The sequence below is a fragment of the Aristolochia californica genome, unplaced genomic scaffold, assembly GCF_029961685.1.
Source record: "Aristolochia californica isolate CCGP_79_NKW_82.1479 unplaced genomic scaffold, dmAriCali1.0.hap1 SCAF_13, whole genome shotgun sequence".
In the NCBI taxonomy this organism is placed as follows: domain Eukaryota; kingdom Viridiplantae; phylum Streptophyta; class Magnoliopsida; order Piperales; family Aristolochiaceae; genus Aristolochia; species Aristolochia californica.
In genome coordinates, this window is record NW_027181804.1 from 27330342 (window position 1) to 27352478 (window position 22137).

Here is a 22137-nt window from a genome sequence, read left to right on the forward strand (position 1 = left end):
TTCGGGCTCAGCTCGGCTTGATGTTACCCTTAATTGCACGTATACAAAATAATTCTTCAAGAACGTATAACACAATCAATAGAAAGAAGAGAGCATAAAGCCCATATACATTATCAACTTCCATACAGAACCAAACCTCCCTACGTCCCTGTAAAAATGGAAGATTCTTCCAAGAACTGCGGAGGCAAGAGGGTCATTGGGGCAACTCCAGAACCGTCGAGCTCGCAGCTGAGCAACGGAGAATTACCTGCAAAAATAACACAAACTCCATCTCCACCAAAAGAATATTACTGTAACAAGTTGCTGTTTTAGAATTCAATGCGCAAACGCCTTAATTCAGCTTGGAATGTAGGGCTTGAGGTCAAAGTTCTATGAGCAAGATTTCTTATGTCTTCACGAGAGCAATCTCGTGAGATACGAACCAGCTCCCATAAGGCACCCCCACCAATCATGTCCTTGGCATTAACCTCTGTAAGAAGCAAGGATTCAATAAGCATCAAGTGGGATCTCAAGTCCAGTATGCGTTGCTTTGAGCCAACGTAGGAAACGCCACTCACCGTGCTGTGCTAAGTGACAGAGTGCTAATTCAATGTGACGTCTTATTGGCGATGCTTCGTTATTGGCATTCTGGACAATCCAAGAGAGTGCACCATCATCGATCAAAAGAGATCTTCCGGTTTTTGCCCCTGCAGTAACAGCAAAGGAAGTAACTAACCCAAACAGGTGAAAGACTCAAGCGTCTTGATAGGATTATACAGATCAAATTATATATAGGGAGCAAAATTAAATACACAGATTTAACGTGGTTCACCCAAATCGGGCTACGTCCACAGTTGCTGATGATAATTCTTTAATAGGGAATATCGTTCAATGTTTACAATTTCCTATCCATACAATCCATAAATTAATCTACCACTGCAGATAAATAAATACAGATTTGTAAAAGAAGGAATAATGTAACCTGTATGAAGACCTGAGACTCGCCGACGCCCAAATAACACCGGTCAGAAACAACACACGGTCAGTAATAAAACAAACCAGTCAACGCCTCTGCGGAGGCGTTCCTTCTTCCTCTCCTTCGCTCTCTCCCTCTACACTGAGGATACAACGCCCTTCTTCCTTCTCTGGTCTCTCTCACTCTACACTGAGGGTAGAGACGTCCAACGAGAGGAATCACGCAACGCCGGAGCAGCACAACGACGGCAAGCAGAGAGTATTTCTGCAACAATGTCTCGGCGAGAAAGGAAGTGATTTCTCACTGTATCGGTCGTACAAACTCGAAGCACGAAGCTTTCTCACTCTCTCTGAAAAATAAACCTTCAAAGAGCTTCAACGGAAAAATCCCAACGTTTCTGTTTCTCTGGTTTTCTCGCACTGTCGAAAATCACACACACTATTCAAAATCGTCGAGAGGGAGGGGAAATAAAAGCTAAGTTAAGAATTTAATGAGGTTGAGTGTTCCACACTCCAACCTCATAAAGAAACAAAAAAATTCCTTATATGTTCCTTGACTTTTCAAACATGGGGATTCCCTAACAATCTCCCACTTGAAGACTGATGTCAATTTGTCTTCACACATATCAATGCAGCAGCTTTATCTAGGTCTCTTCATTCTTGCAGACCAACTGAAGCTGAACATAGCTTCAATTTATCAATAGTCACCGGCTTTGTTAGCATGTCCGCAGGATTCCTATTACCTTGGATCTTCTTCAGCGTTAGCACCTCATCCTCTAACAAAGATCTGATGAAATGATAGCGAAGACCAATGTGCTTGGTTCTAGAATGAAATGCAGAATTCTTTGCCAGATGTATCGCACTCTGACTGTCACTGTGCAAGGCATTCATCCTTTGCTCGAAACCAAGCTCGGTTAACAATCCTTGAAGCCATATCATCTCTTTACTAGCTTCTGTTATAGCTATATATTCAACTTCAGTGGTGGATAATGCAACAATCTTCTGTATCTGCGACATCCAACTGACAGCTGTTGTACCCACGGTAAAGACATAACCAGTGGTGCTTCTCCGGTGATCAACTTCTCCTGCAAAATCTGCATCTGTGTACCCTTGCACTTGCAATTCACCTTTGCCAAAGTGCAAACACTTATCTGTGGTGCCACGCAGATATCTCAAGATCCACTTTACTGCCTTCCAGTGGGTCTCACCTGGATTTGACATAAATCTGCTAACGGCTCCCACTGTATGACCAATATCTGGTCTCGTACAGACCATTGCATACATCAAACTTCCAATGGCTGAGGCATATGGAACTTTATCCATGAGCTCTCTCTCTTCTTCCGTGTGAGGAGACTGATCCTTGGATAGACATAAGTGTTTGTCCAAGGGTGTGCCAACTGGCTTGGCATTGCTCATGTTGAATCTCTGCAAAACACGAGTAATGTACTCTGCTTGAGATAACTGCAATACTCCACTTTGCTTATCTCTTGTGATTTGCATTCCGAGAATCTTCTTAGCTGGACCCAAATCCTTCATGTCAAATTCTTTTGACAATTGCCGCTTCAAGTTTCTGATCTCATCCATATCTGACCTAGCTACTAATATGTCATCGACATAAAATAGCAAAATGATATAACTGGATGTGTACCTTTTGAAGTAGCAACAGTGATCGGCATTGCACTTCTGGAAACCTTCCTTATGCATGAAACTATCAAACTTCCTGTACCACTGTCTTGGAGCCTGTTTCAAACCATACAGGCTCTTTTGGAGTTTGCACACCATATTCTCTTTCTTCTTTTCTGAAAAACCTTCTGGTTGATGCATATATAACTCCTCATCCAAGTCTCCGTGAAGAAATGCAGTTTTCACATCTAACTGCTCTAGATAGAGATCTTCAATGGCAACAATGCTCAACACTGTTCTGATAGTGGTGAGCTTCACAACGGGAGAAAAGATGTCAGTGTAATCGATTCCTTCCTTCTGTTGGAATCCTTTGACAACCAATCGGGCTTTGTATCTCTTAGAGATATCATGCTCCTCTTTCACCCGATACACCCATTTGTTATGGAGTGCCTTCTTCCCTATGGGTAACTCAACTAGTTCCCATGTCTGGTTTGAGATTAGAGAATTCATCTCATCTTTCATAGCAAGCTCCCACTTGCTAGCATCTTCAGTCTGACATGCCTCTTCATAGCATTCAGGCTCTCCTCCATCAGTCAACAGTAGATAATTGATGTATCTTCTGTTAGGCACATGAAGTCGAGAAGATCTTCTCAATATCGGAGCTGGAACAGGGGACTGTGATATGTCGGACTGGTGTGCACTACTCTGTTCAACAGATTCCTCTGTCTGAGGGCTTGCTACAGAATCATCTGGGACATCATCCACATCTGCATATACCGGCTCATTCTCTAGTGAGTTACTGTCATCTGCAGTGTCTGTCCTTGTACATCACCCTTTCACTGAAAATCACATCCCTGCTACGTATCACCTTTTTGTTTTCATCATCCCATGTGCGATATCCAAATTTATCCTCGCCATAACCGAGGAAGGTACATTTCTTGGATTTGGGATCAAGCTTATTCCTGCCTTAATCACTGATATGCACATACGCCATACAACCGAAAACTTTAAGGTGTGAGAGTTTTACTTTTTTCTGCTCCATACCTCTTCTGGTATTCTGTATTCCAGTGGAACTGATGGACCTCGGTTGATCAAATAAGCTGATGTGTTGACTGCTTCTGCCCAGAAGTGCTTTGGTAGGCCTGACTGCATACACATACTTCTGGCTCTCTCAGTCAAAGTTCTGTTCATACGCTCAGCTACACCATTGTGTTGAGGCGTACCTGGCACGGTTCTCTCCATGCGGATCCCATTATCATAACGGAACTTCTTGAATCTGGTATCGTCATATTCACCACCATTATCAGTTCTCAGCTTTTTTATCTTAAGTCCTGTTTCATTTTCAACCATGGCTTTCCATCTTCTGAAAGTATCAAACACTTTAGACTTGTGACTTAGGAAGTAAAACCATACTTTCCATGAATGATCATCGATGAATGTCACAAAGTAGTGTTTTCCACCAATGGATGAAACAGTTGTTGGCCCCCAGACATCAGAATGGACGAGCTCTAGCCTATCCTTCTTCGGAGCTCTGCCATGTGTCTGAAAGCTAACTCTCTTCTGTTTTCCAAGTATGCAATCCTCGCACATATCAATTTCTACTGACTGTAGCTCTGATAATTTTCCCATGGAATGCATAATCTTCATTCCTTTCTCACTCATGTGGCCCAGTCTCTGGTGCCACAGGTTGGAACCTTGGTTGCTTGTTGCAGTAGCAATGGTACAACATGCTTGTGCTGTCATGTAGAGAGTACCACTCTTCTTTCCTCGTGCAACCACCAATGCACCCTTCGCAATCTTCCAATCATCACCATGGAAGGTTGTGGTGTAGCCTTCACTGGCTAGCTGTCCTACTGAGATTAAGTTTTTTCTCAGGTCAGGAATGTGCCTGACATTTTTCAGCTCCCATACAGACCCATTCAACTGGATCTTCACTACACCTTTGCCTACTATATCACACGGTTGATCATCACCGAGATATACCTTACCAAGGTTCTTGGACTCATATTTCTCAAAGAGCTCTTTCTGCGAGGTAGCATGGAACGATGCTCCAGAGTCTAATACCCAAGACTCCTCCTTGCTCTCCAGAGAGCATATCAATGCAGCATCATTCCCTGAGGAGGAAGCAACATTTGCTTCTACCTTCGCCTCCTGATCCTTCGGTGCACTATTACATTGACTTTTATAGTGCCCGTTTTTCCCGCAGTTCCAACACTTGACATTTGAGTTCTGAGATCTATTTGGGTTCCTGGATTGAGACCTTCTATTCTGAGGTCTGTTTGGGTTTCTTGATTGAGACCTTCTATATTGAGAAGTGCCTCGATGAGTTGACCTTCCTGGTCTATTTTCTCTAGTTCTTCCTCTTGCCTCTGTAGACAATGATGAAGAAATCGTCCCTTCACCCAACGATTTTCTTCTGATCTCTTCACTGAGAACTAGATCACGTACATCATTGAATTTTAACTTGTTGCTTCCTGATGAGCTGCTCACTGCTGTAACAGTGGCATTCCAGCTCTCTGGCAAGGAAGACAAAAGTATCAATGCTTGTACTTCATCGTCGAATTCAATTTCGACTGAACTCAATTGGGATGTAATGATATTGAGTTCGTTTATATGTTGAGCTACTGATGCTCCTTCTGTCATCCGCAAATTGAACAGTCGCCTCATCAAATGCACCTTATTTGAGGCTGACGGCTTCTCGTACATATTTGCGAGAGCCTTCATGAGACCCGCTGTGGTCTTCTCTTTTGCTATGTTAAATGCAACATTGCGGGATAATAACAGTCGGATGAATCCAAGGGCTTTCCTATCAAGGAGGTTCCACTCTTCATCCTTAATACTGTCTGGCTTGACTCCATCAAGTGGTAGATCTGCATTTTCCAGAAACTAAAATCCGACCCATTGAACTTTTCAATTTTTGACTTCCCTTCATCTGCAGCCATTGCTTCCACTCAAATTTGACTTTCTGTATAACCTAGCTCTGATACCAATTTGATAGGACTATACAGATCAAATTATATCTAGGGAGAAAAATTAAATACACAGATTTAACGTGGTTCACCCAAATCGGGCTACGTCCACAGCTGCTGATGATAATTCTTTAATAGGGAATATCGTTCAATGTTTACAATTTCCTATCCATATAATCCATAAATTAATCTACCACTGCAGATAAATAAATACAGATCTGTAAAAGAAGGAACAATGTAACCTATATGAAGACCTGAGACTCGCCGACGCCCAAATAGCACCGGTCAGAAACAACACGAAACAAACAGCACACGGTCAGTAATAAAACAAACCAATCAACGCCTCTGCGGAGGCGTTCCTTCTTCCTCTCCTACGCTCTCTCCCTCTACACTGAGGATACAACGCCCTTCTTCCTTCTCTGGTCTCTCTCACTCTACACTGAGGATAGAGACGTCCAACGAGAGGAATCACGCAACGCCGGAGCAGCACAACGACGGCAAGCAGAGAGTATTTCTGCAGCAACGTCTCGGCGAGAAAGGAAGTGATTTCTCATTGTATCGGTCGTACAAACTCGAAGCACGAAGCTTTCTCACTCTCTCTGAAAAATAAACCTTCAAAGAGCTTCAACGGAAAAATCCCAACGTTTCTATTTCTCTGGTTTTCTCGCACTGTCGAAAATCACACACACTATTCAAAATCGTTGGGAGGGAGGGGAAATAAAAGCTAAGTTAATAATTTAATGAGGTTGAGTGTTCCACACTCCAACCTCATAAAGAAACAAAAAAATTCCTTATATGTCCCTTGACTTTTCAAACATGGGGATTCCCTAACACGTCTGTTTGGAATCCCTAGAAAATGAAAATTTGACCATTATTATTCCCAAAAATAGTTAGTGAAAAACTAACTATTTTTGAGAATAATAATGGTCAAATTCTCATTTTCTTTTCTTTTCTTTTCCATAGGGTTCCAAACATACCTTAACCATCACATGCACGCTTTTCTCACTATGGATTTTCCATTCTTAAAGAACACATGATGTAAAAGTATGGCAGAATAACAATGAGTTAAAAGAAATGCTGCAAAAAAGGTGCTCAGTTCATCTTTTGCGAAGAGTCAGCTAAACTAACGGCTGATCAAGCCACATGACTTTGACAGGTATGAGACTGTCAGCAAGATATTGAGCTTCTATAGTAGTGGTGAAGTCCCTAAACAGGATCACTGCTCATGCACCAAAAAATTACAACCATTGATGTCTTTCTACCCAGTATGCCAGTAAGCCTTTATCTGAAAAATATCTGAAAATCTTAATATATGAAGTAAAATCTAGCGTCTTCCCTCTATTCAGTCAGTGTTAAAGAGAATAGGTGAGGATAGGAGCTCCACCTACAATTTTACAATCTTGTGAGTGTAGAAGAAAGGGTAACAGAGGTTATTAGTAGATTACCTGCGACTCTAGAGAAAACTGTATATTTTATCTGAAGAATAGTAACAATATGGTTTTATTTCTAGAACAAGCCCAGCAGCTCCAAATAATCGTAAAACTCAGGTGTACTTCATACTTCTCTAACATCTTGGAAAGCAAAAATGATACCAAAGAACCCAGATTCTCAACATTTATCTTGGGGAAACACTCTGGTTTAATAAAATATTCAATAAAATCGATTGTGCCTTTAAAGATGCATCCTCTTTGGGATGTGGTTAGTAAATCTAAAATTTGAACAACTGGCAAGAAAAATGAAGCCTCAACGCACACTGAGGGAACCATGAAAATGTATTACCTTGAGAAGATGCTCTAGATTCACATTTTGCGAAATTGGCGATACCTCGAGCTACTTGAGCAAGAACATCAGGATGGTCACATCTAACCATCCCTAATAATGCCTTGATCCCACCTTCATCTCTTAGCCTTGTCTGCAGCTTATCTGAAAAATCAACATCCAAATGTACCATAGTGGTAAACTTCAGATAATACTGAACTTCTTGCCAAAATTGGAATCAAGATTCCACTCAATGCTTACATAGGGTCAAATGCAAGACCAGTTTAAACAACAGGCCACTCCATTATGGAATACTAAAAAGCAAAAGTAATTAATTACAAGATGTAGTTAATTGGTTGTGTATTTTAATCTTCAAATTGAGGGCAACTCCAAACTGATCATTTGATGGTGCTCCTCAGCTTCCAATCCTTGGTGGCCTCATTAGAAAACATTTCATAAAATTATTGGTATTGTCCCTTCCATCGATTGTGTATGGACTCATATCCCTAGATCAGTTAATTCTCTAGCTTGCCTTTTGGCCAAGCAAGGGGTCTCTCTCCAATCTCTCATTATAACGGGAGACCCTCGTGCCTAGGTCGTCCTTTGTTGTTTTGTTCTAGCATTTGCTTACAAAAATAAATAAATAAATAAATACATCTATGCAGAAGAAAAAATGATACCATTACAAACCGGCAGCAAATAAATATCTAAACTTTCAGCTGTTGGCATTACCATGACATCTGGCCACTATCTAAACATAACAGTAACAAAGATGCAGCTTTACCATTTCCGCATAGATTAGCTATGGCCCCAGCAACCATACGAAGAGTTTGAGGGTCCTCAGCCTCGGCAGAAGTAACTGACAGCAAACTGATTCCTCCTTGAGCCATAATGAGCTCCTGATTTGTTTCTGCAACACAAAACGATAAGGAAAACCAAAAAATATTGCCAGGGCACCATAGCAGTGGCACCCATGGGACTTTGCACACAAAAGAGACAGTAAATCACAAATAAAGGACTTGCTAAAAAAATAACAAATAAAGGAATATATATTTCACAGTTATTGGTCAGAGTGCTCACCATTCATTGCCAGATTTGCAATTGCACCTGCAGCAACTCTGCGTATAGTCTCATCTTCTGAGGTTCTAAGAAGCATCAGCAAAGAAACAAGCCCACCAGCTTCTACGATCTTCTCTTGATTAGCTTCTGTGATAAGTAAACAACATTGAATATATCAAGGATCCGTAGGTACAGAAAATTTTTTACAAGATAATCGTCTGATAAAAAGTTAAGAGCCAATAGAAGATTTCTCACAAGAGAATGAAAAAAAAAAGAGAGGAATAGAAGGATATAAAGAAAGAATGATGATGACATTGAATGAAAGTCAACTGGAAAAAAGTTGCTGTATTTCTTTATTGATTAAATGAAAAACATAGACTGGCGAAGCTACTTTCATTTCACCAATAAAAATAATCAAACAAATATCACTGCTACATCTTCTCAATAAATCTGGAAAACAACACATGCTGTACACCAAAAATACCCAATCAACATTTGAAGAAAACATAATACACTTTGCACCAACAAAACCTGGATAATAGAAGAAACAGATGTCTTCTAATTTTTTTTTTATGGAATACAGGTTCGCATTTCGATAACTTGAGAGAGGCATGGATTCATGAACAAATGCCACTGTGATGTTTGTAGCATGATTAGTATTGATTTGAACCAACAATTTTTTTGCATGACCTGAAATCCCCCAACTCAGAATGATCTGTTGATAAACAACTAAACTAAACCACAAAAGTGCAACAGAGATCCACTGTTGTCAGATTTAATTCTAAACTAACATTAGTTGGAATCTGTAATTGTCAACCAGCAAGGAAGTTGAGAAATATATGTAAAAGATTCCGATGAAGCACATAGGCTACCATGAGGCAGCTGCGAGGTACTTTGAGTGCAGGGATTAGTTCTGCTTGTCAATGCTTGCACACATTTACAGGGTAAATATGAGTGACACTAAATTTTGTAGCATGAATGTGGAAAAACTCTTATACATAGAAGCACCAACCAAAGAACAAATCTCTTTAAACATACTGATAAGCTACCTTCTGCCGCTAGATTTGCCACCACCTTCACAGCATGAATCCGAACATCAGAATCGTCTGATTCGAGCAAGGACAAAATCTTTTGCAATCCCACTGCCATATGCATAGCATCTATCTCAATTCAGGAAAAATAAATAAGTAAAGAAAATAAGTGAGAACTTAGTGATATCATTTATATGAATAGTTCTCGACTAAATAAAGTACCTTGTTCAAAGAGTTTTGCAATTGAGGCCTTTTGTCCATTTCCAGACTCCCTGAGTTGCATATGCCTGACTTGATTCACGAGGGAGTCCAAATTATTAAGAACTTTTCCAGACCCACCTCTGTCGAGGCTCCTCCTTGTCTAGTAAAGCACAATTAACACATTAACAGAGAGTCTGTAAACTACATGTTGTTTCATTATAACAAATCAAATGAAATATAGAGAAGTAAATTATGACTGGGTTAACATTGACCTCCTAAAATAGTTCTGAGCATATGGTTGAATCATATTGGATATGATCAATCTCTGTAAATACCATACCTGATCAGCTTCGAAACTTAATTGCAAAAGCTGACTCCGAAGCAGTGTGATCTCTTCTTCGAGTTTTTGCTTTTGACGGTCTTCATCTTCAAACATCTTTCGGAGTTTTAAAATCTCAGTATTTCCAGAAGCCTAGTACAACCAAAAGCAATTCGAGTACAGAAAATAACCTGTACCTAAAAGAATACCTACAAAAGGATAAAAAGAGAAGTAAAAATATACTGATTAAACAGTAACCATACCTCCGACCTTTTCCATTGTGCCATTTGACTTTTGAGATTGCTGACTTCCTCTTCAGCAGCTTTTCTCATACGGACTTCATTCTCAAGCAATTCTCTGAGCTCAGCAATCTCTAAGGCAGAGGAACTGGGTCCCTACACATCAGAACAAAATAGGAGCCTGTTTCACCATAACTTTACAAATGGCTAAAAGTTTTCCTGTGAACTCACTCAAGTTCAAACTACTACATATATTCCAAGGATAGCAAGATAAATAACATGTGCATTGAGGACCAATGGATTGTTCGGTGTTAAGCCCGTTGAGACTCCTATGGAGGTTAGACACAATCTTCATGATCGACAGAGTGATGAACACCGCGATAAAATGATGTATCGTCGGTTAATTGGAAAACTCATATATGCTACTGTCACTCGTCCTAACATATCCTTTCTTATTAGTGTTGTAAGTCAATTCATGGAGTGCCCTTGCAAGGTTCACCTGGAAACTGCCCAACGGATCTTGGGAGATCTAAAAGGGGCACCGAAAAAAGACTATTTTTAAGCTTCATAATCACATAAATATAGGGGCTTCTAGGATGCTGATTATGCCAGATCTAAGTTTGACCAGAAGTCTACCACAGGTTATTGTGCCTGGGAGGCAATCTGATAAACTAGAAGAGCAAGAAATAAAATATTGTAGCTTGTTCCAGTGCTGAAGTTGAGTATAGAGTCATAGATCATATAGTCAGTAAGCTGACGTGGGAAAGATCTGTGGTAATAGAATTGAACCTACAATAGGATGGACCTATGACCATGTAATGTGACAATCAAGCTGCTACATTCATTGCAAAAAATCCAGTATTTTATGAAAGGACTAAAAATACTGAAATAGATTGTCACTTTATTCGAGATGTTGTGATGAAAAATGAGGTTGTGACGCTCATTGTGCGGTCTGGTGATCAAATTGGAGATATATTTACTAAAGCACTAGACGTGAATTCAAGATATTCTGCAACAAATTGGGCCTTATGGATATATATGCTCCAACTTGAGGGAGACTATTAGAAAATCTATTGAAGGGTAATATCATCATTTTGGACTCACTACAAAGTCCAATAGCTATGTTATCTTGTTTTGTCTCTAGTCCTATTTTCATGTAATTTGAACATGTAGGAGATATAGGGATTTAAGTGTTTTTAAGTGATAAGGGGCATTTTTGTAATTTATTTTCAGAACTATTATAAAAGGGCTGGGGGTCGAGATCTTTTCGAGTGCTGTAATTTCTCCTTTCTTTTCTCCCTTTCACTCTTTCTCTCTCCAAACCCTAAATTTCATACTTTTTAAGGAATCTTCACACTTCAACAATAAATAGAGGCACGGGGGCAAGGGGGCATGGGTTAGAGCATTCAGCTCTAGCCTCTATTCTTTCAATTTCTCTCTTCTTTGCTTCTTTCATTCTCTTTCTCTCTCCCACGAGTTAGGGTTTCTCCTTTCTCCTCTTTCCTCTCTTCTCTTCTTTCTCTTCCTTCTTCTCCTAACCTAGGACTAGAAATCAACATTCTTAACCAACTGCTCCTAAAATTGACTATGAAATATTAATTAAAACTCAGTCAATCAACAACAACAAGCTCAGTAGGAAATTAACACAAAATACAACTGTAGTTAGAACTTCCATCAAACTCAAAATTGTTGTGGAATCATAAGCTAAAGTGAAACATGCATTCAAAGTAAGCTAAAGTAACAGACCTCCAATGCTTCTGCATAGTTCCTTTCTGCTTCAGAGATTTGAGTTTGTGCTTCTAAACTAATTCTCTCAACTTCATCCTCGAAAGCTTTCTGTTGTCGTTCATGGTCTGCAACCAATTTCTCTAGTTGTACCTCCAGCCTGCGAGCTAAACTTTTGTAGTCAAATTCTTCCTTTAGCTTAACCATGTTCTCCACTTTCATTGCCTACAAAACAAGTTCTAGGTGTCTATTAAAATTTCAAATTTGCTATTGCAGGAAATTAAGGGAAAAGAGAGTGTAAAATCAAGGTCAATTAATTTCAGTGACTCAAAATGGGGACAATACAGAAGCAAGAATACTGCACAATTAACTCTCCCAGTCACACAAAGCTCCCATCATGAATTAAAGTTTTAAAACAGAAGAAAAGGCAGAACCCAAGACAAAATGGGTTTGTTCATACCCTTTGTCCAAACATAATTGTACTTGCTGTTTCTCCTCGATGTCGTGGAGATGGACCTATTGTCACAACCAATGATGTTCTTGCAGTACCTGGACAGCCAGAAAAAGATGCCAAGCAGCATATTTAAGACAAGTAAAGCAGAAGCAAAAGAATTCATAATGTCATATTTTACAGTATCAAAAATTATTAAACAGTTCTCTCTAAAGAAGCAAGAGTGATGACTTGTCTTGTTGCAGCAAAGAAAATAAGTTGAAAAAGTACACAAAATCAAGCACATAAAGAAATGGCTTCATCTTCTATAAAGAGTATTTCACCTCCAAACGAATCCCTGAGCAATCTTGTAAGTTTAGAATCACGAACTGGCACATGTGGACTATTCTCTGCTAGTGCATTGATGCACTTTCCCAAAGCACTTAGAGAGAGATTAATACACTTTGCTTCCTCTAATGTGTGTCCCTCACTTCCTAAAAGAAACAGAGAAGTAAATAATAGCTAAACGGTCCATGTTATGAGAGTTGTGTCATAACAGGATATATAATTTTCTTGTTTATGCCAGAAAAGTATAGATACTAGGTGGACAGGTTTTTTAATATACCTGATTTATCTATATGCTCTGAGATATTAGGTGGATAAATTTTGTGAATATACCTGATTTATCTATACGCTCTGAACCTGCAAGATCTACCACAACCAACTTGCTCTTTCTAACAACAGGTGGCTTGAAAGGTTTAGCCAACTGTGTAGTATTTTCACTTGAAACAGCCACTTCCCTGTCATACCTTCCCTTGATAGACCTCCTAACATGTACCTATACCAAACATATATGTCATTCACATAAACCAGCAACCATTAGAAGATTACAAATTCAAAGACATTTACCATCAAAATGGCATGGCTTCGAGAAGATTCAGTATTCAATTTAGTGTTTGCAGCAAATCGATGAGCTTCTCCAACCCGAAGCAGGTCCAAGAAGCTCTGCTGATCCCTGATATCCACGGGGGTTGCCCCAGGCACTGAAACATCTCCAGTTTTTGGATCTTCCACAATTGGAATGTTATCATTTCCAGGATCAAGTAGGTCTTGGATGGTTTCCATGTAAAGCTGCAATGGTGGTAACCTTCAAGACAATAAGATTTACGGCACTGAAGAAATTTATGCTAAGAGAATTTCCAAGCTTCAACAGAAAAAAACCAGAGAACCCAAGAAGCAGTATAGAACTTTAGGAAAAACCACAACCTGCAAATAGGAAACCGAAACGGAATCTGTTTCTGGAGAAATATCTGCAAGAATATCTTCCATTGAGCGCACCATAATGCCACGACCAGCAGTGTCTTCCTCTCCTAGGAGTCCTAGAGTGAAAGTCTTCCCAGTGCCTGTCTGTCCATATGCCATTACCGTTCCATTGTAGCCTTCAAGAACGCTCTGCACATGGAAGACATGTGAGTACTTTTTGAAGTATAACACAACAAAAGAATGAACCAGATACAACTTCAAAAACAAATCTAAACCTTGGTTTTGTGCATCCTCTCTACAGATGTATATTAGATTTTAGCCCACATTTCTGAAATCTTTCATCTTGTTAAAGCTGAAGTGTTTCCTCTCAAAATCATTAGCTAAAGAGGCCTATTCCCAATTAATAAATAAGCATAAGATATTTACAAACCCAAACCAATGTAGGCTATCTTCCCACAACAACTTTTACCACTGTTACATGAGCTAGAGATGTGGAGAACGTTTACAGCTACGAAAGGATGATAGTTTTTACCCACCAACACCATCCCTCATGTATAAAGCCTAAACAAACAACCTGACCTAATGCATGGAGAACTTGTACAAAAAAACACAGAGAAAACACACATGGCTCACAACATAGACACGAACGTGCTTGAGTTTGCCCTAATACAATGTTGAATTTGGGCCAAATCCTCTCAAAACGACTAGCCAAAGTTAAGAGGCCTCTTCCTAACTAAAATGCTCATAATGTTTATAGGCCTAAGCCAACGTAAGACTTTATTCCACCAAAGGAAGAAATCACACATGCAGAAATGTTAAGAAACGCTAATGGGTGATAACGAAACCACCAATCACATCCTACTACAGTGTTCTTTCTCGTGGATCGTGTAGACTTCCATTCTTTCCAAGACAGGGCTGCAATTCTATATGTTGGTAGATCTGATCTCCTTCAGCAAATCGCTCATTGATACTCTCCTTCCTGAGCTTGGAAAGCTGACGATCTCTGCCTATACTGCTTTTATTCCGTGGGGGCTTTGGAATGAACACAACTGCAGGCGTTTTGATGCTAAATGTGAATACGCGGCAAGAGTCGTTGATTGTGTATCGGGCCAAATCTCCGCTTGGCTTCTTACTAAGAAGCTCTTTGTCTCCTTTGTGGGTTCCTCTATCCAAGATAATTGGAGCATCATGGCTAAGATGCTGATTGGAACCAAGGTACAAGTCATGCAAGAATAGACTCTTCCTGAACCTGGTTTCCTAAAGTTGAATTTTGATGGTCCTCCTCTCGGTAATCCTGGGATTGCTGGCTTTGGGGGAGTTATCTCAGATCCCTCCAATAATCAGTGTTACTCGTAAGCTAGCCCATTAGGCATTTCTGACTCAACGTCGGCTGAGCTCCATGACCTCCTCAATAGGCTTCACGTTTTTAGAGACAATTGCAGTGGCCCGCTCCACATTGAAGGGGACTCGAAGGTGGTTAGTGGTGCAATTGTGCATCCTCTCCCCCGTGGCGCCATTGGGACATTTTTCGGGAGATTCTAGAAATTGCCTCACTCTTCTCTTGTATTTGGTCTCACATTCCGAGATCTGCAAATTCGGAAACAAATATGCATCCCAAGCAGGGAGCAACCCTTCTATCTCTTGTTGTTATGGATTTGTTCCCTCTTCCTTTGTAATTTTTCTTAATTAATATATATACATCATTTTCAATAAAAAATAAAAAAATAGCCTAGTTATTTTGGGATGGAACCGGACTCAATCCAACATGGTAGTAAAGCATGAGCTCGTAAAAAAGCCTCCATTCAATTTGTGCCCGGTTAAGTTTGTACCGCCTATGTGTTATCCACGTCTCAGGCCCATTCACCGTGATGTATGCTTGGATTTAAGAAAAAGAGTTAGTGAGAATAGTCTCACATAGATAAATGTTAAGTAAGTTCATTGGTATATAAGATTGAGTAATAGGCCTCTTTAAGTGGTCAGTCATTTTGGGATGAAACTAGCTCAATTCAATAGCAGTATCAATCCAAGATGTGTGTGGACCAAGCCCCATTTTGTGCTCCCCACGTCATTTGTCTGTTTTGGGCTCCATTAGATAGGAGTTTAAGTGTTGTATACTCTTTGAGGAGTTTTTGTCCTCGTCTTAGGCTTTATATGTGTAGGCCTGAATGTGAGAGGGAGTGTTAATGGGGGAAGAAGTCGCACCTCAAAAAATGTTAATAAATGTTAATAGGTTATAAGTTTGAGTAATAGGCCCCAATGTGGCTGGTCATTTTGGGATGAAACTGGGCTCAATCCAACAATGGTATTAGAGCAAGGTGTATGTGTGCCGAGGCCCAATTTGTGGTCCATTGGAAGTTCTTGTGTTCCATCAAGAATTTGTGTCCATGTCCCAAGCTCTTTATGTGTAAGCCTAGAACGTGAAGGAAAGTTTGGAGAGGAAAAAGCCTCACATTGATAAGTATTAAGAAATAATATTGACTTATAAGGTTAAACAATAGGCCTCTTAAGTAGCTAGTAATTTTGGGATGGAATCGGACTCAATCCAACAGTTCAATGTGGGACATTTCCAACTCAACAATGTGAACACATTTATAACTACACAATGAAAGAAGTTTTTATCCGACAATCACCTCCACATCCAGGCCTAAGCAAACAACCTGGCTTGAGAAGTAAAAAACAAACACATGGAGGCTACAAAGAGCATACACATGGGCCACTAAAAAAAACACATGGGTCCAGATTTGATCCAATACTGTGTAAAAAATAGATTAATTCCTCTCAAGCAAAACCTCCATTTTGATGGATGAATGGTACTTCCCTTGCTAGTGGAAATCATCTTTAGGTTGCAGCAATAAAAGAAACAATTATGAAGGGGACAAAAAAATTTATAGGTGTCCTGAAAAGATTAGAGAATATTTTAGTCAAATTCATTAGAAGACTTTGGTTCTGGAAGCCAAGCAAACGAGGAATTGACTGGCATAGGGATTGCAATGATCCAAGTCATAGCATAGAGTAAATCACTAATATCAGTGAAAGCAGCTTATACTCGGCAGGAATTAAAATCTCAAAAGAACCAAAACTATGTGTTTCTAAAGATTAATCTTCATTAACTGCCTTCTAGTCCATGGGCACCAGATTTCATTTTTGAAGTCTGTGGAGTCATCCAATAGCTGACTCTTTCTGAATTCACTACAAGTGGTTCTGCTGCACTAAGTTCATAATATTTCCTTATTATAACTACTTTTTACATTTTTAAAAAACTAGCGTTTTTTAGACTTTTTTTTAACAACAAATGATTTTCAAGAGAAAAGGAAAGGAAATTTAGGCAATCAAGGGGTGCAGAGAGGAACTCCAGTGACAATGCCAAGAGCGATAAACAATTCAGTGACAAGGCAACTGCATCTACTGCCATCAAGTGAACATTAAAGAGATACACAGACAAATCCAACAAAGGAAAAATAGCTATAGGATTTGCTTGAAAGAGAAAAATTGAAGGAAAAAAAATAAGAACATTTAAATCCTACATTATCTCTTAAGAGTCATAAAAAGGGAGAAGACTTTGTAACTTGGGCCTTTGGCTCAATGATCACATGGGAGGTTTCTAGAGTGAAGTCTTGGGTTCAAGTCTCAACAGGGGTTACAGTGTTACAGGGGTGTGTACGTGTGTATTCCATAATCAAGAAAATAAAAAGGTAAAAGGAGAACACAAACGAAATATGCTTCCCTACAAATTTTGGAAAGCCAAAGAGACCATACAAAGTTCAATAAAAAAGTAAAACATCGAAGAAAACCAAATGCTAATTAAGTTTGACAATACCTACCTCTACAACAGGCTTTGCCACAACTTCATATACACGCTTCTGTGATGCAAATTCAGTGAGCACTTCATCAAACTCATAAGTGTCTGAATCCCAGTTGTTCTTTCGAAGCTTCAACCTTTTGAGCTGAATAAGAGACAGTAAGACAATCAGATATATGACCACATAAGACATTAGCAATTTCAAAGCATTTCATACTGCAATGAAGTGTAAGAAATAATAGAAGAGAGATGAACAAATGATTAAGCATATAAAGGGAAAACCTCAGGCTGCAATTCTACACAATCAGCAAAATCAGCATCTGCAACCGACTCCTCTGCATTTCGAGGGCGCAGTCTTACAGCAACTCGAACTCTTCCAGGAACTGTCACAGAAACAAGCATTAAAAGACATGATTTGGTCAAGCAAGATAGGGGAATTATGAATTATGTGAATAAATATCAGAAGTAGATGGAGAATAGCAGTTCATACTTGCCAATAGAACAAAAGAACATTGCCAGTAGTTTAAAAACATTTTCTAGTAGATTAGCAAGATAGATTGCAACCACACATTTAGCTCAATGACAGTGCTACTTCGCAAAGTTTCAGAAGCTAAAACTAGAATATTAGAAGAAATCGAGAAAGAACAATAGCAGCAAAATAAGCAGAGACAAAATGTGAGAAAATTCCCCAATACTCAAAGAGAATACCAGAAAGCTTTTGCTAAAGGGAATTTGATCAAATCCTTTATGCTTTCTACTGAGGAGTATGCATCAATTAACAAATTGTTTAACATTAAGTACATCCTAAATAAACCACATACGATTGACTTTGTGTAAAGAAGTAACCAGCACCATTGAGTAGGATACTTACAGACCTCCAAAGATCTAGAAAAAATATGAGGAATTATATTTCCCCGGCACAAAAAAATTTCAGTTCAGATGTAAATCCTCACTAAACGAGAGTGTTGAACTAGGCTCCAAACCGAGCACAACTAAATCCTCAGAGGATTGATGTGGAAGGAATAATAAATTGACGTAAACGAGAGAAAATCAACATCTATCGACTTTAAATCACCGAGTGCTGCCAACCAGCAACGAGCACCGGGCGAGATTTCCTCCTTACGCCGAAAACAGAATTAGCAGGGAAAAACAAAAACTATCACTAAAACAATTGAACAAATCTCTAACTAAAAGTACAAGATGTCGATCTAAATTACCATCTAACCAGAACCAAAAACACCTTAAAGTGCATGCGAAAGAAGCTAAGACATCCCAGGCAGGGACACGCACAGATCAAGCAGAAAATGAAAAAAAAAAAAATGCAAAACTTAAGGACCATCCACCGGCCGCAACGAAGCACTGCCACCAAGAACAGCCCACCAAAGACAAACCGCACAAACATACACTTAAAACGTCCGAAAAAACCAACCTCCAGTATCATCTTTGGCGCCAGCGAGAGACGCAGGGCTGCTCCTGCGAACAGCCGAGGGAGCGGTGGACGTCTTGGGTTTCAAGGAAGAGCGGAGATTAGAGTTGACGGAGAGCGGCCGATCGAGCTTGAGAGCGGACTTGGTACCGCCATTTCTATAACCTCCCGAAGCCATTCCCCCAAACTCAAGAGGGTCCAACCATGGAGAAGCTAAGTGGGTCGTTTCAGAGGCGGAAGAGAAGAATTGTCGTCGCTTTCAGACGGCAATTAGGTCCTCAGAAAACAAGAATAGACGGTGGGAATCAATGCCGCCGCTGTAATGCAAATGCAGAGAGGTGGTGGGGAGTGAGTGAGAAAGAAGAAAACGAGGGGAAAGCGGTTTTTCAAAGCACGTCTAGGAGAGGGACAGAGTCCGCAGAGCCGAGAGTGTGGTGGGCCCTTCGGTCTGGCCTCCTTCCTCCTGCCTCGGTAATTACCTTTAATCTGAGTCGGAATGGGACTCGCCCGAGTCGAAAGGAATTCGGTTGGGTTTAATCAAAGTGAATTACCTTAATTACCCCCGGAATTTTATTTTTAATTAAGAGATCTGTGATTAATGGAATTGACTCCAAATCTCTGTTTAATCCCTCTAATTAAGCAAATAAACCCATTAATATTTGGCGCCACGGGAGATTTGAACACGAGGGTATTAGCGTAATTTTAGTATTGACGTGAATTAGAGAGCTAGAATTCCGATCCGTGGCCACCGGAGATACCGGATTTTCATGCAAAAATGGTCTAGAAAGGTGGCCGGAGATTGATCCGGGTCGTGGCGCGAAAAGCACACTCACTTTTGCTTTTGTAAGATTTGAATTTTCCCAAGGAGATTAATTTTTACTTGAACCTAAGAGCTTAACACTAGAGGCAGGCAGGTGGGAGAGGACGAAGTGGGGTTGCCTAATGATGAACAAAATGACCATGATATATAAGGACCTAACAAAGAGAGTCCCACCCTCTTTTCATCATAGTTAGGGTCCCCACACCCTAGAGAGGTTGGTGTTTAATAAAATCGGTTTTTCGGCTTGTTGAATTGACTTATGATTTGTTACTAGGTAAGCCAAGTTGTGGGGAGAGACTCGACTCTTCTGTTATAACTGAGCTCCTTTCGACTCACCTCGAGTTCGATTATCGGACCAATGAATCCCAAATCCGACTTGAATTTTTATATGTTGAATTAGATCTTAATACTGAGTCAAAAACCCTAGGAAGAACTAGTGTTAAAAGGTGATTCTAAGGAGAATCTAATTTTTTGTTTGTACTTCAGTGATCTCTCTAAAGCTAACACCTAAAGTCAAAAGAATCACATTGTGGCTCCTTTTTGGCCAGCTTTATGCAAGAGAATGGACCCTTTCTATTGCCTTTTTTTTTTATCCCATAGACCCATTCTATGACCTGACAAACTATAACTTGGATGTGGGGCAAAAGCTATTAATACCTTGATTTGTATTGCTTATGAACTCTTTATGTTTAATGAGAGTAAGAATATTTCTATTCTTTTCAATGGGTATGTTATTTTAATAGGATAAAATAAGCTCAATTGTGTGGTTGTCAACAAAGAAAGAAGCAGGGAAGCATGGGATTGAAGATTTAGATGTTTTGTTGTTAGATTGTCTAATGCAGACTTCCACTCCCAACCCACAATTTTTTGTGCCCACTTACCATGATTCACCATCACAAAATGTCCCATCTCTTGAAGCATTTTAGATGTAAAATATTTTTATTAATTTGATCGATGAACAACCTAATGAACCCAAATCACTTCTAATGTTGTGCTAGCCAAAGTTAAATTCCACCTCTAGGTTGGACCCTTCAATGAATAAGCAAAAGCATTAGATAATTTATCAAAAGTAACATCTCTCGAAACATAAAATCGATAAAAAATTATGACTATAAAAGCATGATAATTAGGGCTAAGGTGAAATAGACATTAGTAGGAACATTATCGATGACGGGTGGAGGTAGTTGGATAATTAATAATATATAGCGCCATATGAAATGCCTTAGTCCACAAAAATCTTGGTATTTTACTCACCAACGTCAAAGATAAAGTTGGTTCGATAATGTGTCTATGTTTCTTTTCACCGTACCATTTTGTTGAAGTGGGAATAGTCTAGATAGACGATTCTTAACTTTAGCTAGTTATCTTGAGATGGACGAAAACCCAACTTTAACAAACTCAAACATTAGAAGAAAGAAGATATTTAATGTCTATCTCAAAATTGATACACTCCAGTAATGTTGTCTATGTTAGAATTTGTTGGGACAATGAAATGTGAGAACTTAGAGTTAATACACCCCTCTCCCTTATTTATAATTTAAAATAATTCTAAAATTATATTTGTGTCCCTAAAACCTATAAAACCTAGGAAACTAATTTATTTATAAATATATTTTCTAGTAAATAAATAAATCCTAATTCACTCAAACTTATATCTTCTAATACTCCCCCTCACGTCGGAGGATATGGCTTTAGTTTTGTCCAAATTTTGTCTCACAATCGCAAAAAACCTAAGAAAGAAAAAATGAATTTGGTTATTATATGACACTGATCCGAGCTAGGATTTGAAAAATAATAAAAAAAAAAAACAGTTACAATCTTCTTCGCCCATCTACAAATTCTTACAACCTTAAGTGGAGAGCAAAACCTAAGAAAATGGTAAGAAAAAATGGGTGACACAAAGAATAAAATTTGAAATGCTAGAAAATGTCACACTTATATATTACAAAATACAAAGATCAACCCAAGGAACTCAAATAAATGGATAAACACAAGTAATTCCCCAGACAAAAAGTTTGAACACCACAAAGAGTTCAAAAACAAAATATAAGCAATCGATCTTACTAGATAAGGGAGAGTCTATACAATACAAGACAACGTAATACAAAAAAACTTACGGGAGGATCAATACTGGCATAAGTGTTTTACACTCTTGATTAACCGAAACTACATAACAATATGAAACCGTAAAAATAGAGACACAAAAAGAATAACATTAACAAAGGGCCAAAAAAATCGATCTCAAAGTAAACCGACAATTCAACCACAAAATTATCATCAAATTACAAAGAAAAAAAACCCACTAATTTTAAATAATAAAATCAACCACGAGCTAATACAAACTTAGCCTCTCACCAGTACTAGGATTGAAATTGATTTGGTATGAGCCTTTAGAGCTCCAATTGAATGAGACAGACCCACTTATGCTACGCAGCCATGGTGGAACCCAAACAATCGTTGGAGAAACCTCTGACATTAATTCAAATCAACTGCTTCTTTTTATCTACAGGAGTGACTGTCC

General features: G+C 39.2%; 1 protein-coding gene across 3 annotated transcripts; it reads right to left on the minus strand.

Annotated features, from left to right (window-relative positions):
• On the minus strand, positions 1–19133 carry LOC137948089 (kinesin-like protein KIN-UB). 3 transcript variants are annotated; one of them, XM_068794033.1, is made up of 18 exons: positions 18800–19133; positions 17653–17753; positions 17393–17515; positions 13575–13760; positions 13218–13439; positions 12987–13146; positions 12653–12802; positions 12339–12427; positions 11900–12103; positions 10178–10309; positions 9936–10031; positions 9617–9755; positions 9413–9523; positions 8385–8510; positions 8089–8214; positions 7326–7469; positions 558–686; positions 1–469 (listed from the first exon to the last, which is right to left on the minus strand). In XM_068794033.1, exons 1-18 carry the CDS (start codon positions 18972–18974, stop codon positions 309–311), a joined length of 2574 nt encoding a protein of 857 aa, XP_068650134.1. In that variant the 5' UTR covers positions 18975–19133; the 3' UTR covers positions 1–308. The 3 variants fall into 3 exon arrangements, with proteins under 3 accessions (XP_068650134.1, XP_068650133.1, XP_068650132.1); XM_068794032.1 differs by having other exon boundaries at positions 9413–9505; positions 9936–10067; XM_068794031.1 differs by having other exon boundaries at positions 9936–10067.
• Positions 19134–22137: the final 3004 nt, after the last annotated feature.

Excerpts from the sequence above, each read along its gene's own strand:
- LOC137948089 (XM_068794031.1), bottom strand. The coding sequence starts at position 18,974 with ATGGCTTCGGGAGGTTATAGAAATGGCGGTACCAAGTCCGCTCTCAAG. Across the intron at positions 17,516-17,652 it reads GTGTAGAATTGCAGCCTGAG|CTCAAAAGGTTGAAGCTTCG; the intron begins GTTTTCCCTTTA and ends TCTCTTATTCAG. Across the intron at positions 9,756-9,935 it reads TAAGTTTCGAAGCTGATCAG|ACAAGGAGGAGCCTCGACAG; the intron begins GTATGGTATTTA and ends GTGCTTTACTAG.